Source organism: Mizuhopecten yessoensis, unplaced genomic scaffold (genome assembly GCF_002113885.1).
Source record: "Mizuhopecten yessoensis strain PY_sf001 unplaced genomic scaffold, ASM211388v2 scaffold6893, whole genome shotgun sequence".
Classification (NCBI taxonomy): Eukaryota; Metazoa; Mollusca; class Bivalvia; order Pectinida; family Pectinidae; genus Mizuhopecten; species Mizuhopecten yessoensis.
The window spans coordinates 353,660-373,056 of record NW_018406777.1 but is presented as its reverse complement, the minus strand read 5'-3'; the positions used below and the strand labels follow the sequence as shown (position 1 = coordinate 373,056).

Here is a 19,397-nt window from a genome sequence, read left to right as displayed (position 1 = left end):
TATTACATAAGGTCGGTATCACACCATGTGTTGATATTACATAAGGTCAGTATGACACCATGTGTCTAAATTACATTGTGTAGGTATCACACCATGTGACGATATTACATCAGGTCAGTTTCACACCATGTGTCGATATTACATTAGGACGGTATCACACCATGTGTCGATATTACATTAGGTCGGTATCACACCATGTGTCGATATTACATTAGGTCGGTATCACACCATGTGTCGATATTACATTAGGTCGGTATCACACCATGTGTCGATATTACATTAGGTCGGTATCACACCATGTGTCGATATTACATTAGGTCGGTATCACACCATGTGTCGATATTACATTAGGTCGGTATCACACCATGTGTCGATATTACATTAGGTCGGTATCACACCATGTGACGATATTACATTAGGTCGGTATCACACCATGTGTCGGTATTACATTGTGTCGGTATGACACTATGTGTCGATATTACATTAGGTCAGTATGACACCATGTGTCTAAATTACATTGTGTAGGTATCACACCATGTGACGCTATTACATTAGGACGGTATCACACCATGTGACGATATTACATTAGGTCGGTATCACACCATGTGACGATATTACATAAGGTCGGTATCACACCATGTGTCGATATTACATAAGGTCAGTATGACACCATGTGTCTAAATTACATTGTGTAAGTATCACACCATGTGAAGATATTACATCAGGTCAGTATCACACCATGTGACGATATTACATCAGGTCAGTATCACACCATGTGACGATATTACATTAGGACGGTATCACACCATGTGTCGATATTACATCAGGTCAGTATCACACCATGTGACGATATTACATTAGGACGGTATCACACCATGTGACGATATTACATTAGGACGGTATCACACCATGTGACGATATTACATTAGGTCGGTATCACACCATGTGACGATATTACATTATGCGTCGGTATTACATAATGTGTCGGTATTATGTACATTGCTTGTCGGTATTACATTATGTCTGTATTATATTATGTGTCGGTATTGTATTCATATTTTTTTGTGTATTAACCCATGTAATATCATGACCTATCAGCCCTGTGATTGGTTGTTAGTTTCAATTGTTCCAATTGTGACGTCAGGCTTAGGGCAAGTACATATACATGACGTCACAGACGTGCACTGGAGTCAAAATGGCGGCTTTTCACATTTCAGTGTTGCATGCAAATTGTCGTTTTACACGAATAAATGCCACACATCTTAATTATGTGATAAAAAGGATCTTACACTCGTTTTCATTTCATATGAATTTTACTGAAACTCGTCACGAATTTTTCATTTTAGCTCGCTAAATTGAAAAATTCTTAGACTCGTTTCATAAATCTCATATGAAATTGAAACTCATGTAAGATCCTATATATGTATTACATGGATTGTCACAATACTACCTTTATCCGTTTAAAAAGGAAGTACATGTAACCAGAATAAGTGTGTACCTGATACTTTTTTAATGCTTGAGCAATAAATACCTCCAAACTAAACTGGACTAGGAGCAACCGGACTGTCGAGGAGTCCTATAGACTATGGAAACACGAACAACTTTCGACCCCCCACCCCCACCCACCCACCCACCCAATGTCATCAGGGAAATTCATTACCATACAAATTAACTTGACGTATCCCTCACTGGTATATTTTTTATCGCAAAGAAGTTCACACAAGATGGATGAAAAGTATATTTTCCTTTAACCTAATGACATTTCTTTTTTTATATTTTCCGAAATAATTAAGTAGTTACAAAATAATCGAACCCGAAAGATGACTGAATTGTATAGGTGTATGATAAAAGCGAGCGGAACTCTTTACACGTGAAAGAGAAAGGTTTCGCTGTGAGCGCTATTACAGCTTGTGCAACAGAGGACGAGGATGAATGAATTAAACGCGGACTGTATAAGGAAAAATTAAAAAAGGTCACGACATTATCCCCTCGGTAACAGTAATATTTGCATGATAACAATACTTACATTTAGAAGCTGGAAATCGTCGGGTAAGTTTTCCGATTGATTTTGCGGATATTGTCGACATATTCCTGTCATTGTTATAGTGCATCCGTCCTGTAAAGGTCGTTAGTCAGTTACATATACACACACACAGATCTCAGATCGTACATGTCTATTAATAAATTAATGTTTATGTCTATATATAAAAACTCCTGAAATATTCAAACACATGTTCCCGTTCCACTTTATGTAGGATTGGAAGGCCGATAATTTTACGTACACATAGAATTGGACTTGCGTGTATACACATGTATTATAATTTATATCGATATATCTAAAGTAATGACTTACTCTGGATTTTTATTCCGATATCAAGCATAAATACATAACTATAATGTAAAGTGTTTTATGTTTGCTCTGCACCTTCCATTGCAATGCATTGAGAAGGCAAATGTTGTTATGAGACTATAAAACATTTGTTATTGTACCGCCATCAATCTCTTTTTATGACGTCATCAATTCAATTGTTGTCAACACTTAATTTGCTGTTCGAAATAACTAAATAAAGCATAACTACTCTATCAAAATGTACATATAAAAAAAAACAAGATTGAGATTTCAATCTTTATTCCGAATGCATGTAACAATAGTACGTTTACTTAAGGTGGTGGCTTTTGTTTTAATTGGTGTAAACCCTACAATACGGGTTTACAAACTAAAGAGTAATTATATAGTGTCGTACATCCAGATTAAAAAGAAGACTGGTCCTAGACATGGAAGAGAAAGGGAAAACTGTCGATTTCGAGAAAATGTCAAAGAAACTTCAAGAATGACACTGGAAAGCAGAGACGTATATATTATATACTACATATGGCTTTATATGTCTCTGGGGAAAGCGTGTTTATCGCAATACTTGAATAAAAAAAAAAAGTAAAAAAAATGATCATGTGATAAAGGGGACGTTAAATGTTTCCATTTCGTGAAAGATAATTGCATTTTTCACGAATTTTGACTGATTTTGTGAAATTTAATTTGAACTGTAAGTTCGTACGAGAGATCCTATATAGAGATAGTAGTATGCTATATGCTATTCTGACGGTATAAATATACGTAATGGCGGTGTATTATTTGGTAATACATCCTTACTGGTAATATCCAGGACAGTCACATTGAGATGGGAGGTAACTCATGTAGACCCAATCCTCGTCTCACCTCCTCTCAAACGGTGCGCGAAAATTTTCGTTTTAAAAGTAAAATAATAGTATTAACGTTAATATATATCCATTAGTATGACGCATAGGTTTCAATCTGAATTGTCACTTCTTTACTTAATGTAAACTCAGAAAAAACGTCAGTTTGTATCCCCTCAAGACGTTTCTGCTATCTGGTCATTCTTCAATGATGATTTTAATTTCTCACCAAAATTAGAGAAATCAGTTTGACAATAAGTAACAATCAGATTTATTCTAGAATTTAATATCGAGTTTTGTTTGTTGAACCAGTTTTTATTTGCTAATTACTGGGGACGATTCATTCTTTACTGGGAGATCATTTTTGTGAAACAGAAATAGAACATTGATGAATTCCTTAATTACATTAGCTTATTTTAAAATGATTTCATGTAAAACGAATAAATTATCATAGCTACTTAAAATTGCGTGAATTTTGGTACTCTTTCTCCTGCCGCAGGGGCAATACCACTTCATAAAATATTTAGGCCACATCCAACACTTCTTTATGCCATATGGAAGCCTCCATGTGGCATAAAGATGTGTTGAATGTGGCCTAAAATCTAATTAAGGGCAGTTCTGCTTTAGAATCCTACTCTTACTAAACGGTTGCACTTATTATCAACACATTTGGATGGAATTATCAATGGGCGTGGTGAAATGTTTGGTATATATATATATATATGAGGTGGTATTTTTATATTTGGTTATATTTGATCAAGTTTTATTAATACCTCTTAACCTGTACTGAAGGGGAAAGGGTTTAGTCTACCTCCAAATATTTAATCTTCACTACCCTAACATACAACAATACTAATATCACAGGTGTATCAGTCGTGTTCTTCGAAACTGCCCTCGCGATCAGCGTTATATCCTAAATACCGCTGCTGATTAGACCAGATCACTGTTACATCAGATCATACATGAAAAATAATAAAAAACATGCAATTAAAATAAACAAACAATACAGACAGGAGACGTAGAGATTTTAATAACATAATAAGAGCGCATAATTTATAAAATATTAAAAACCAAAACGTTTCACCATAATAAAGTAAAATTATTTTATCATTATATAACAAAAAGCATTACACTTCATGCTCATATCAGTGCAGTTATCTGCTATGATTGACAAATACTCATTTTGAAAAGAGATAAAATATGTTGAGCTTTAATTCCTGAATATATCTATCTAAGATGGGCTAAAAAGCCTCACCCGCGACTGTTTGTAAAGGGGAGGACGAGTTGGCCACTGGTATATTATAAAGTGCTTATTATGTACAACTGTAAATGAGCATGTAGAACTTTTCTGAAACAATTTTTAATAATATTGTAAAACACAAGTACCGAAAAGGTACACAAAATGACCGCCGACATAAATATGTGTCAGATTGATGGTATATGGTGTACAGATCTTCTAAATTGTATCTATGATCTTTGACCTTCATTAGGTGTAGAAAGGTTGCGAAAACTCCTGTGTGAATTTTAGTTGTAATCAGCAAACTGCAAACTATTGAAATGTTGGAAGATAGACCGACAGGACACTGCCAACATAAGTTTACCAAAGGCGGGCTTAGATGTATACGTAACAACTCCAAAAATATGGTTTAATATTTTTTGTAATCAAAACGTCAAATATGAGGTATTTAGAGTGAAAAAGAATACTATCAAGATATTGACATTAATGTCTGATTGTAGGTGTCTGAGTAACAGTTGGAGCAATACAAACTTCCCCAACACATTATTGATCATATGTTAGGTCATTCTCCGGTAGACTGAATTATGGGATCAAACATTGTTTTAAAGAAATTTTAGAACAGTTTTCAATTGAAGGAAAAGTCTCTGCAGTGTGAGCTTTTCAAAAGACATGATCAGAAAGACGTTTGCTGCAAATGTTTCAAAAAATGTTCTGTCGGGAAAGTACCCCCATTTGTCACACTGTAGTGGAAGCAACTCCCATGCTTTTTAGAGGACTTTGTCCATTCATTCAGACGTGCATAAGAATACCACTGGTCAACTATGTATAATATTACAATGAATTTCAGTAATCTATTCGGTTTAATTAATCACTGGTCACATTCGTGTTGTTCTGATTTAAACCCTCTTGTTCCCCTGTGAAAATATGAGATCTTATTAACGCACATCACAATCATAGACTCAATAAGTTCCACTTGTTCTGTCATCTAAATGAAAGAGATGCCTTGCTCAGGTGGTGTTATTGTTCTGTTGATTGCAGTTTCTACACAATATAAAGATGGATGTTAAAAATGTCCAATGTCACAATGTTTCCTTTATAATGGATATAGTAAAGTTTCAATTTATATGCCATATGGTTCTATCTGTGAGATTTTTAACTTAGTTTATTCTATTTATATATCTTATTGTTTACTTCATAACGAAGACATATTTGCCTCTATATTCAAATCATAGTCTATTTACCTTCCTTTTACAACAATATTGTTACACTATGTTACACCATGCCAAGGTAATTAGCACCGAGACTGCTTCTAAATGGTGTTAGTACAGAACAGGAAATGTACTGATGCCAATCAGGAAAAGTCTGCACTTCCGTAAACAAGGAAATATTAATAAATATTTTTTAGTTTACGGAAAACGCTGACGGTTTCCTATTGGTACTGATTATTCCTAATTGATATCCTTTATCCATGTGTGCCAATAAACTAATGATAAACAATACAATGCTAAACATTGGTAATACCATGCTAAACATTGGTAATACCATGATAAACATTTGTTATACCATGATAAACATTGGTTATACAATGATCAACATTGGTAATACCATGCTAAACATTGGTAATACAATGATAAACATTGGTTATACCATGCTAAACATTGGTAATACCATGCTAAACATTGGTAATACCAGGATAAACATTGGTAATACCAGGATAAACATTGGTAATACCATGATAAACATTGTTAATACCAGGATAAACATTGGTAATCCCAGGATAAACATTGGTTATACCATGATAAACATAGGTAATACCATGATAAATATTGGTAATACCATGATAAACATTGGTAATACCATGAAAAACATTGGTAATACCAGGATAAACCTTGGTAATACCAGGATAAACATTGGTAATACCAGGATAAACATTAGTAATACCAGGATAAACATTGGTTATACTATGATAAACATTGGTAATACCAGGATAATCATTGGTTATACCATGATAAACATTCGTAATACCAGGATAAACATAGGTAATACCATGATAAACATTGGCAATACCAGGATAAACATTGGTAATACCAGGAAAAACATTGGTAATACAATGATAAACATTTGTAATACAATTATAAACATTGGTTATACCATGATAAACATTGGTTATACAATGATCAACATTGGTAATACCATGCCAAAAATTGGTAATACAATGATAAACATTGGTAATACCATGAAAAACATTGGTAATACCAGGATAAACCTTGGTAATACCAGGATAAACATTGGTTATACCATGAAAAACATTGGTAATACCAGGATAAACCTTGGTAATACCAGGATAAACATTGGTAATACCAGGGTAAACATTGGTAATACCAGGATAAACCTTGGTAATACCAGGATAAACATTGGTAATACCAGGATAATCATTGGTTATACCATGATAAACATTGGTTATACAATGATCAACATTGGTAATACCATGCCAAAAATTGGTAATACAATGATAAACATTGGTTACACCATGCTAAACATTGGTAATACCAGGATAAACATTGGTAATCCCAGGATAAACATTGGTAATACCAGGAAAAACATTGGTAATACAATGATAAACATTGGTAATACCAGGATAATCATTGGTTATACCATGATAAACATTGGTAATACCAGGATAAACATTGGTAATACCATGATAAATATTACAAATTTGTGTGTATCACTACAAATTAGAATTGATCTTAATCCATATATATATATATATTAGCTGTCTTTTTTTTTATATATTTGTAATTACTTGATGTCAATTGATGTTACAAGATAAAATTAAGAATTAGTACAGTCCAGGCTAACATAGCTTTGATGATAAAATGCTAAAGTGAAAACTATTTTTTTTCAAACTATAGCAAAACTTCATTCAGTTAGTAATAATATAAATCTCAAAAGAAATGTATAAATCCTCTTTTATATGAACGTCACAAATGAAACCATGCCTTAACAATAGTATATTAGTAAACACTGCATACAGTATGTTGTATAGCACACTCCGGTATCCAATCATGTACTCGGTATACCCACGTAATGCTAGACTAGTATTTCAAATCAAGCGAGATATTATTTGTGATCATTCACCATGTATACGGAAAAACTGACATTTTCACTGCAAAACCACTACCTGTTTAAAACTTCAAGAACAGAAATATTTCTTTTCTAAAACTGTTAACATACTTGATGCATTATAAACACAATTTTAGGACTAGTGCAAGTCTAGTTATTTATGTACAGTGCTTAAATAATCATATATAATATGGACAGATACAAAACATAAAGTATAACACTACATGACAATGTGTATGAAGACATTTAATTCATGAGCTTTGTACTTGTCACATTCAATAAATAAGCATAACATCTCAATGATACCTAATGATGAAACAATCACAAGATTAGGACGACATGATTTTACACAATCTACATCAATCCACATGTCGCCCTCATTTTCGCTAAATACACTTGCTTGTGGAATATTAATACTTGCTTCCTTGTCTACGACCTAACAACCGTGCTCTGCATGGATGTAACAGTGTGCCCTTGTATTTAGTCACCAGGAACATTTAGACAGATGTATATACCAGGAACATGTACCTATTGACTTGTGAAATATATACCATTGCATACACATACATACTTCATGGTCATTGGTGTTTAGTGTATAGAAAGGCTAGAATTTTGGTAAATTTGACCATTTCCCAGCATAAGCATATTAACTTTAGACAATTTGTTTAAAACACAGCTCCTCTGATACACTGTACAGATGTATCAAGATTTGGTCAGAACTTGCATCTGGTTCTATTTTGCTTATCACAGCACACTACTTAGAGGTATTATCTGAAATAACTTGCATTAGTTTTCCATCACTGATCATCTCAAATACCTCGTGTAACATTTTAACATCACATAACAAGTTTTATACAATGAGATTACATGTAAATGTAACAAATCTATGACCTACCCACTCGTATCCTATGTATTACACTGGTACACCCACGTACTACAATAGAGGTACCAACTGGTACACCCACGTACTACAATAGATGTACCAACTGGTACACTCAAGTACTACAATAGAGGTACCAACTGGTACACTCAAGTACTACAATAGAGGTACCAACTAGTACACTCAAGTGTTACAATACAATAAGGCTACTTACTGATATACTCAAATTTTGAATGGAATTACCGACCGAAATACATTTATAGTCTTGTATGAATGAATGATAGGTATTCGCACAGCTATTAACCGAGAACAGGAAATATATAATTCTCATGTTATCCAGATTTGTTTATTTCAAAGCACAAAATATGAATAAATCCTCAGTTTTTACCAAAATATGCAACATTTGATTCATGATTTGTGTTTTTATTTAATGTCAATAGACCAGGCTTGAAAATCCCTTCCCGATTTGTCTGATCTTCACTCTCAATACATGATTTACTTTAGGATTATAAGACTATCAGTCGATACAGACTGCATGGCTTTTTCTGTAGAAGGGGTGGCCTCTCAATACAGATTCTATATGTTGTACAATATGTATTATGCAATCATGGTACACGAGTACCGAATGTTTAAATGTTGTTTCACTGCATTCAAAGTATTAAGGGGTGATACCACACAAATATCAAACAGATCACACACATTTGTATTTCCTTACAATTTTCTAGGCCAACCTTCACTGAATGACATACCGACACTCGACAAATTTATTCAGGAAAACATCATTACAGGAACGTAACGAGTACAAAACTGAATCAAGTGACCACCCACGTAAAGTCCGCGAAGAGGTCTCTTAACACAGCTGGTCTCTTATTGCAGGTGGTGCACAAACAGGTTTGACTGTACATGTAAAACAATCTTGTACCAGAGGATTCCTACATTTTCAAAACATTTATTTAGAACTATTTACACAGTGTTTAAAAAACATCCAAGTATTTCCCAGTATTGAAGTTAAAGTAAGTTGTCAAGGCTTGGATTTAAAAGAATTTACAACCAGTTGATTAACAGTCAGAGATCAGCTAATTTAGGTATTTGCAGTGTAATAACTGTAAATGTAGAGATGCACCATACCATAAAATGATATTTACCTGAACATTTCTCTCCAGTATTTGTATAAATTAACACACATATGTATGTCTTAAGATGTATATTCATTTAATTTCTAAACACTAAAAGAGTATTTAAACTTCTATCATTTAGGAACAATGAATGTATCAGAAAACAATGGGTATCACATGCATTTAGTCTAGTTCCCCTAGTTTGTGTTGACATATTGGGTCTCCACACCAGTTGGTGCCCAACACAACCTACACTAGCTTATTGTTAGTTAACTAATAGAACCTGGTTCACATTAGCTAATCCACATATTGGTGGAAAACATCTGCCCTCTCACAAATAAACAGCTAAATATATCGCTGTTCAATCAGCACAAATAATTGACCCTGGTAAGTGAATTTTGATACCATGAAAATTATTAACGATTTGATTTCACAAATTTAAAAATACATTTGCATATTAACTGCTTCATCAATTAATACTAAATTCTGTATGTTTCAATTATCTGTCGGTGACGGCTATGTTTAGAGGAAGTGAGAAAACAACGGGCAGACATCCTCCATCTATAATATGGTATTTCTAGATCATATGGAATCAGTACATATGGAATTATGACAAGGACACTCACATGAAATGCTGTTGATGATGTTTCTATAATGGTAAATGGTGATTTGTTTTGTATGTGCACAGTGGCAATCAAGTTTTCTCTGTTTTCTACCTACTGATAAATGCATTCCAATGTGTGAGTAGTTACGACAATGTGTGACCTACAAGTTCACCAACACCTACACCTCCTCAAACTATCAATGCTAAACTTACGACTTCTCACTTTTAAATTTTATATATGTTGAATATGGAATAGCTCCACTGGTATCCCTAATATTATGGTATTTTTTTCGTGGTCTTGTATCAAATCTTGTACATCTGAAATAAAAAAAACACTTGAATGCACTAATTGGCTGTTAAAGTCAATTAGAATCATCACGTTTTCATCTTCGGAATTTTATGAAGCAAACGTCTGAAAAGCTTGCCCTTTCCAGCTCCTGTTCAGACTTTATTAAAGTCTATCACCAATAGTAACCAGTGGATACAGAGGTGATAAAGTAGTTTTCCTTTTGTCTTAGAACTTGATGTCTGAGGTTATCTTCAGCTTCTACCAACCAACAGCTAAAACTCAGAGTCATCATTTGGCATCCTTATCGTCAGAAGTTGTTCCTCTAATGGTTCCTTTCATTCGTTGCTGAATTTGAAAAAAAAGAAGAGGTATTTCTTAAAATGAGTTAAAAACAAATTGTTCATAATTTTCTACCTCTTTAAAACACAAATTTAATTGTTTACCGGTAATTTATTTTGGTAAAACACAACAAAGACAATGAAACATTAAATATGGCAAACTTTCTAGATAACTTATACACAAACAAGGTTACCGCGAGCGGTATATAATACGCCCGTCACACATTGAATGAGCAGTTGTTTGTATGATTGAAATATATGAAGTATTTGTGAGTAATTGATATTGAAAGAGAAATCATTCAACATAACTGGTAGATCAATGAGTGCAATTCAACATCATGGAACACATGCATCGCATTAATGAAACCAAGGGGAATAACTCCAATAATTACGGTCGGATAATGGCGGTTATCAAACTTGTCCGAGGTTTCATGGTAATTAACCTTGTTGTGAAGTTTGAAGTTAATCCGTTAATAATTACTTGAGATATCGAGCAGACACTGTTTCGACAAGTCCATAAAGGAGCATAACTCCACAAATTATGGTCGGATAATGGTGGTTATCGAACTTGTCCGAGCTTTCATGGTAATTAACCTTGTGGTGAAGTTTGAAGTTAATCCGTTAATAATTACTCGAGATATCGAGCAGACACTGTTTCGGCAAGTCCATAAAGGGGCATAACTCCACAAATTATGGTCGGATAATGGCGGTTATCGAACTTGTTCGAGGTTACATGGTAATTAACCTTGTTGTGAAGTTTGAAGTTAATCCGTTAATAATTACTTGAGATATCGAGCAGACACTGTTTCGACAAGTCCATAAAGGAGCATAACTCCACAAATTATGGTCGGATAATGGTGGTTATCGAACTTGTCCGAGCTTTCATGGTAATTAACCTTGTGGTGAAGTTTGAAGTTAATCCGTTAATAATTACTCGAGATATCGAGCGGACATCGTTCGCATGCCCACCCGCCCGCTCACGTGATAACATAATATGTCCCCGTCTTCGACGGGCGTATAAAAAGCCATATTTGGAAGGAGCAGTAAAAAGTAAAGTACAAAAATGTATATTTCAAGTCTAAAGGTTCAAACCTTCAGTGAAAACTTGTTCAGTAACTCTTATGTTCCTGGGGTGCAGTCATTTGTTGACAACAAGATTGATTGTCAGTCAGTCAAACGGTATTCTGACAGGCTTTCAATTGTCATGCCGTAATATATATAACACTGTCATCTAATTGTATTAAAGGTCACTGAGTGCACCCATGTGGGTGAGATAGGGGAAACTCAACCCAAGGGGAAAGATTCATAAGTTGCCAAACGTTAGGCTCTGCCAAGTTTTTGGCAACAATAATCTTTCCCCAAGGGTTGAGATTCCCAATCTCACCTCAAGAGGGCGAATTATTCTTTTCTCTTACCCTATTTGACCATTGTGTATTATATACAAAATGTGACAGGACGTTAATGCATTATTGATATGACATCATTGTATTGTTATGAATAGGGGAATCCCCCGTCTCAACTCTAGGGTGAGAAAAGGATATCTCACACCGGGAAAAGTGTGGATACACCTGTCCAGTATAAGAGAAAAGGAAATCTCACACCGAGAAAAGTGTGGATACACCTGTCCAGTGTAAGAGAAAAGGATATTTCACACCGGTAAAAGACTGGATACACCTGTCCAGGGTAAGAGAAAAGGAAATCTCACACTGGGAAAAGTGTGGATACACCTGTCCAGTGTAAGAGAAAAGGATATCTAACACCGGTAAAAGACTGGATACACCTGTCCAGGGTAAGAGAAAAGGAAATCTCACACTGGGAAAAGTGTGGATACACCTGTCCAGTGTAAGAGAAAAGGATATCTCACACCGGGAAAAGTGTGGATAGACCTGTCCAGGGTAAGAGAAAAGGACATCTCACACCGAGAAAAGACTCGATATACCTGTCCAGTGTAAGAGAAAAGGATATCTCACACCGAGAAAAGTGTGGATACACCTGCAGTCTAGGGTAAGAGAAAAGGATATCTCACACCGGGAAAAGTGTGGATACACCTGTCCAGTATAAGAGAAGAGGATATCTCACACCTGGAAAAGTGGATACACCTGTCCAGTGTAAGAAAAAAGGATATCTCACACCGGGAAAAGTGTGGATATACCTGTCCAGTGTAAAAGAAAAGGATATCTCACACCGGGAAAAGTGTGGATACACCTGTCCAGTGTAAGAGAAAAGGATATGTGTAGATACACCTGTCCAGGGTAAGAGAAAAGGATATCTCACACCGGGAAAAGACTGGATATACCTGTCCAGTGTTAAAGAAAAGAATATCTCACACCGGAAAAAAGTGTGGATACACCTGTCCAGTGTAAGAGAAAAGGATATTTCACACCGGTAAAAGAATGGATACACCTGTCCAGGGTAAGAGAAAAGGAAATCTCACACCGGGAAATGTGTGGATACACCTGTCCAGCGTAAGAGAAAAGGATATCTCACACCGGAAAAAGTGTGGATACACCTGTCCAGTGTAAGAGAAAAGGATATCTCACACCGAGAAAAGTGTGGATACACCTGCAGTCTAGGGTAAGAGAAAAGGATATCTCACACTGGGAAAAGTGTGGATACACCTGTCCAGTGTTAAAGAAAAGGATATCTCACACCGAGAAAAGTGTGGATACACCTGTCCAGTATAAGAGAAGAGGATATCTCACACCGGGAAAAGTGTGGATATACCTGTCCAGTGTTAAAGAAAAGGATATCTCACACCGGGAAAAGTGTGGATACACCTGTCCAGGGTAAGAGAAACATGTTTTCCACATTAGAAATCTGTAGAGGTTGGAGAAAAAGTTACCCCACATAGCTGCACCCAGTGACCCCCAGTTCAGGAACTTTCTTTTTTTCTAAATTATAACTAAGGATGATTTGTAAAGAGAGACATAATTAGCTGGTAAGGTGGTACAGGAAACCTGGAGGTAATTATCAGGACAGCATATCACTTATGATTTTCTGACTAAAGACTTTGGCGATTAAGGTGGGCGCACACACTCCCGACATAGTCATATCATACTTGATCCAATTCCTCCTTGGTTTTCCTCTCAATCTCACGGATGTCGTCCATAGTCAGACCAAACCACTTCTCCATCCAGCAGTATACTTGGCGGTGAAAGTTCGTGAATATCCTTTTTTCTTGCTGCAGAGATAAAAAAAAAATTTTAACTTTGTGATTTTGAAAATAAAAACATAATGGTGATATTTTTTTTATCATTATCAGAGCTTTTGATTTTAATATAACTAAAAAAAGAAAAGTGTGCTTTAAAATAGGCTTTGAAAATAATTTTTGCTTGACCTTATAGCTTATATCATTTTTTCTTAACTCTTTGATGCTGTCAAATGATGTACCCCTTCCTCTGTAGCTCTGTATATATGCATATATATCCCACTAAGCAGAGTTATATATTGATATAGCCAAATTGTTGATACACATGGGCTTATTTATTTATAGGTATACATTTTTTATGGAATTTTTTCAGGCACATCATCAATTTGCAAGATTTTTAAAACTTAAACTTCATTGTAAAACTACAGAAAGTGATAGAATGCAATAACTGTGGAAAGGATGGATGTAGTGACATTTCCAAAGACGAAGATTTCAAAACCAGCAGCAAGCAAAACAAATTTCAGTATGAATGGCTGATGAGAAGGTCAAGCTTTGCGGAAGAGACTGGCATTTGGTGGTCTGTTTATGTGGAGGGAGAAGGCATATACTGTCTGTTATGTAGAAAACACAACAGCAAATTCAGCCAAAACAAAATTGAAACAATTTCAACAGTGCAATCAACACGACTCAAATCCAGTACGTTGATAGACCATATCATGTCATCAAAACACCAAACAATAATCTGTGATGAGTAACTTAGCCGGGTATCAACTTTTCAAAAGCATCTTGACCAGAGATTCAGTAAACCATGATATTCTCCAAAAGGATCCCCCCTCCCTCGTATTGGTTATACAAGGAGTCCATTGCCAACAGAAAACTTGGTAGTTTGCCGACACTTGCGTGAGGTTTGACTGGATCAATATTAAAACAGCATCCTTTCATTAACAGTAAATTCAATCACTGGAATAGTTTATGAAATTAAGATATTAACAGTACCTGCTCACAGTTTTCATAAATTACTCTGTATTCTATTTTAAGATACTCACTGTTTGTATAAATTTCTCCACTTTATTCTGAAATCCCATCCATTTGAACTTACAGCTTACAAGTTTGTAAGCACACATCACAGGTTCCACCGATTTCTGATAAAGCAAAACACATACAATCAACAGAAGATACACCCTCCTTAAATGTTTTTTAACATTTAAATGTCACAATCACAGGCAGCTTGGGGGGAGGGGTTGCTTCCTTAATTTAATTTCAGTCAAGGGGTCCTTGTCAAACTTAGTCAATGTCCCTCAGCTGTTTTGTGAAAGACAATATTTTTTTTAAACTGAAATCACTGAATTCACTGGTGTGACCAACAATAATGTGACTCAAGCAATTATGAGATGATAAACTTTACTTAATATTAATTATGTGCATGTATTTTAATAGTACATACAACAACAGTGAGAAAATGTTAAAAAATTAATGAAGGTCTCAGACAANGTGGGGGGTGGCGCGCGCTAATGCAAAGTTTTCAGAAAATGGAAATGGAGCTTAACATAATTTCTAACCCAAGTCAGCGAAGAGGGAAATGTATGTCATTGTGACTTACATTTGATATATAAATTGGTGTAGTAACCATATAGTACCCAAGATGTATCCACAAATGAAATTAAATGGCTGTTGAACTTTTTAGTATTAGACCAATGGAGCTAAATACAATGTCTAGCCTAGATGTACTACAGATGGATGGACAAACAGACAGAAAAGACAAAGAGTTAACAGTTCATCTCCTTCAGTATGTTGAGGTGTGAATGTATTTTCTTATATCAACAAATATTAAAGAAATAGGAACACACAATCTCAGAGATAGTACAATTTTTCAAAATCTCATTTTTTTTCAGGATAATTTTGTGATAACAATTCTAGGGGAAAAATTGCATCCATCTTACTGTCCATGTGCCTCCAAGTGGGCCTCGCCCTATCTCCTCTCCCGTGTTTTCTGACTTGACGGCCATCACCTTTCTAGGGTCCCACTCTTCCTTGTAGTCCTGAAACAAATTCCACTTCTATATCATCATCTGCAGCAGTGTTATCTGATTAAATCTTTAAAATAAACAGAAGAGGCCCAATGAACCCGTATTGCCTGTTATTTATCTAACATTTGTGACCTACAAAGAAGGTCATGGCTAAATATATATATAAATGAATTTAATTTTACTCTGTAAATTATTGATCTATATTAGAAGGTTTTATTACTCTACTATGTATGAATCTTACTCAGATTTTTTAAAACTTATTTCACTTACGCCACATTCAAGGCTGGTCCAAGTTGATTTGATGCTAAACTTTATAACCCTTCACATCATTAAGATACAGCTGGCCAACAATCATTATTCTTGCATTATATTGGTTATTCAGAAAAAGTTGTTAAAAGATTTTATCACAGTAGATCCCTGAAGGGTTTTGACTCATCTGACGTTTGTGACCCTGAAGCAGGTCGAGTTAAATCCTTTGAGTGAACTTGTTACCCCCTATCAAAGCATGCTGTAGGCCAAGTTTCATTACTCTTGGCAAATTGGTTATTCAAAAGAAATCCTTCAAAACTTTTCACATTTGTTTCCTGTGACCTTCAAAGTAGGTCAAGACCGTTATACTGAGATTGATTATGTTCCAAACATTGCCAGTGGTGTTGACAATCAACTCAGTACAAACATTGCCAGTAATGTTGACAATCAACTCAGTACAAACATTGCCAGTGGTGTTGACAATCAACTCAGTACAAACATTGCCAGTGGTGTTGACAATCAACTCAGTACAAACATTGCCAGTAATGTTGACAATCAACTCATACAAACATTGTCAGTAATGTTGACAATCAACTCAGTACAAACATTGCCAGTGGTGTTGACAATCAACTCAGTACAAACATTGCCATTAATGTTGACAATCAACTCAGTACAAATATTGCCAGTGGTGTTGACAATCAACTAAGTACAAACATTGCCAGTGGTGTTGACAATCAACTCAGTACAAACATTGCCAGTAATGTTGACAATCAACACAGTACAAACATTGCCAGTAATGTTGACAATCAATACAGTACAAACATTGCCAGTAATGTTGACAACCAACTCAGTACAAACATTTCCAGTGGTGTTGACAATCATCTCAGTACAAACATTGCCAGTAACATTGACAATCAACACAGTACAAACATTGCCAGTAATGTTGACAATCAGCTCAGTACAAACATTGCCAGTAATGTTGACAATCAACACAGTACAAACATTGCCAGTAATGTTGACAATCAACACAGTACAAACATTGCCAGTAATGTTGACAATCAACACAGTACAAACATTGCCAGTAATGTTGACAATCAACACAGTACAAACATTGCCAGTAATGTTGACAATCAACACAGTACAAACATTGCCAGTAATGTTGACAATCAACACAGTACAAACATTGCCAGTAATGTTGACAATCAACACAGTACAAACATTGCCAGTAATGTTGACAATCAACACAGTACAAACATTGCCAGTAATGTTGACAATCAACACAGTACAAACATTGCCAGTAATGTTGACAATCAACACAGTACAAACATTGCCAGTAATGTTGACAATCAACACAGTACAAACATTGCCAGTAATGTTGACAATCAACACAGTACAAACATTGCCAGTAATGTTGACAACCAACTCAGTACAAACATTGCCAGTGGTGTTGACAATCAACTCAGTACAAACATTGCCAGTAATGTTGACAATCAACTCAGTACAAACATTGCCAGTAATGCTGACAATCAACTCAGTACAAACATTGCCAGTAATGTTGACAATCAACTCAGTACAAACATTGCCAGTAATGTTGACCTTCAACTCAGTACAAACATTGCCAGTAATGTCGACAATCAACTCAGTACAAATATTGCCAGTAATGTTGACAATCAACTTAGTACAAACATTGTCAGTGGTGTTGACAATCAACTCAGTACAAACATTGCCAGGAATGTTGACAATCAACTCAGTACAAACATTGCCAGGAATGTTGACAATCAACTCAGTACAAACATTGCCAGTAATGCTGACAATCAACTCAGTACAAATATTGCCAGTAATGTTGACAATCAACTCGGTACAAACATTGCCAGTGGTGTTGACAATCAACTCAGTACAAACATTGCCAGTAATGTTGACAACCAACTCAGTACAAACATAGCCAGTAATGTTGACAATCAACTCAGTACAAACATTGCAACTATATTTTGGCAATGAATATTACAGAAATACTTAAGGATTTAAGTAAAGCATTTGTGTGAATTATTTTTCATGTAGTAAATATCTTCAAAATCCACAGAATCCACAAAATAAATCCTGAACAAAATGTACTGCCTTTACAGTATCTATGTCATGAACTCATGTTTTCTGAAGGGATAACCTTGGATCAGGTTCAACAGAAAAACAGTACAATAACATTGGTACAGAAGATGATAATCCACCTCTGATTGGTCTTTCCTTCAACCAATCATCTACCCTCCAATTCTAGGATTTAGAATATCATGCACTTACCGAATCTTGTACAGGATCGTTGGCGATGTCAATATGTACAACCTTTCTGATCTTCTCATCGTCTGTTTTCAGTCCATGAGCCTATTAACATAAAAAGTTATGTTGAAATCTTTTACAAGCCTGATCTTTGTCCAAATTGCTAAATGGGACGTTTGCATGGTGTAAGCCTTAGAATTGCATACCAGCTTTAATTCTTGTGTTGTTTACAATGTATATTCAAACATTTATTACAGATGAGAACAACCTTATTCCATCCTTCCTTTGTCAGAAATACTCAGCAAATTTACTTTTTTAACATATATGACTGGATATAATAGTTCTCGAATTACACCTCACTACAAACATTCTCCCTTGTTTCAAGAACACCTCAATACAAACATTCTCCCTTGTGTTTCAAGAACACCTCACTACAAACATTCTCCCTTGTTTCAAGAACACCTCACAACAAACATTCTCCCTTGTTTCAAGAACACCTCACTACAAACATTCTCCCTTGTGTTTCAAGAACACCTCAATACAAACATTCTCTCTTGTTTCAAGAACACCTCACTACAAACATTCTCCCTTGTGTTTCAAAAACACCTCACTACAAACATTCTCCCTTGTTTCAAGAACACCTCACTACAAACATTCTCCCTTGTTTCAAGAACACCTCACAACAAACATTCTCCCTTGTTTCAAGAACACCTCAATACAAACATTCTCTCTTGTTTCAAGAACACCTCACTACAAACATTCTCCCTTGTGTTTCAAGAGAAATGAAGTACTTCTCTTAAGGACTTCCCACCCTTCGTAATACACATGTTTTTCTTGTCGTATTTTCGTGTTGTCATTTCCATATTGCGTATCGGGCATTCCATTACCGTAGAGTAAATTATAGTAACACCGGGTAAACAATAGTAC

The 19,397-nt window shown here is 35.3% G+C and overlaps 3 protein-coding genes across 4 annotated transcripts in view; 1 reads left to right on the top strand and 2 right to left on the bottom strand.

The window, feature by feature from the left end:
* Window positions 1–2,124, bottom strand: part of LOC110452804 (multidrug resistance-associated protein 1-like) — a 41,947-nt gene extending 39,823 nt beyond the window's left edge. Inside the window, exon 1 of one of the 2 annotated variants that reach the window (XM_021501485.1) lies at window positions 2,027–2,124. In XM_021501485.1, the coding sequence (XP_021357160.1) occupies window positions 2,027–2,098 (72 nt within the window). In that variant the 5' untranslated portion in view covers window positions 2,099–2,124. The remainder of the gene's footprint in view (window positions 1–2,026) is intronic. The other variant, XM_021501486.1, reaches the window with a different exon arrangement.
* Window positions 2,125–4,241: 2,117 nt separating this feature from the next.
* On the top strand, window positions 4,242–8,040 carry LOC110452810. The gene is made up of 2 exons (XM_021501496.1): window positions 4,242–6,895; window positions 7,085–8,040. Exons 1-2 carry the CDS (start codon window positions 5,898–5,900, stop codon window positions 7,200–7,202), a joined length of 1,116 nt encoding a protein of 371 aa, XP_021357171.1. The 5' UTR covers window positions 4,242–5,897; the 3' UTR covers window positions 7,203–8,040.
* LOC110452812 (phosphatidylinositol transfer protein alpha isoform-like) overlaps window positions 7,783–19,397 on the bottom strand; it is a 26,896-nt gene continuing 15,281 nt past the window's right edge. The window contains exons 6-10 of the mRNA XM_021501499.1: window positions 18,495–18,575; window positions 15,867–15,965; window positions 14,973–15,068; window positions 13,837–13,959; window positions 7,783–10,785 (exon numbers count right to left, since the gene is read on the bottom strand). Of these exons, the coding sequence (XP_021357174.1) occupies window positions 10,729–10,785; window positions 13,837–13,959; window positions 14,973–15,068; window positions 15,867–15,965; window positions 18,495–18,575 (456 nt within the window). The 3' untranslated portion in view covers window positions 7,783–10,728. The remainder of the gene's footprint in view (window positions 10,786–13,836; window positions 13,960–14,972; window positions 15,069–15,866; window positions 15,966–18,494; window positions 18,576–19,397) is intronic.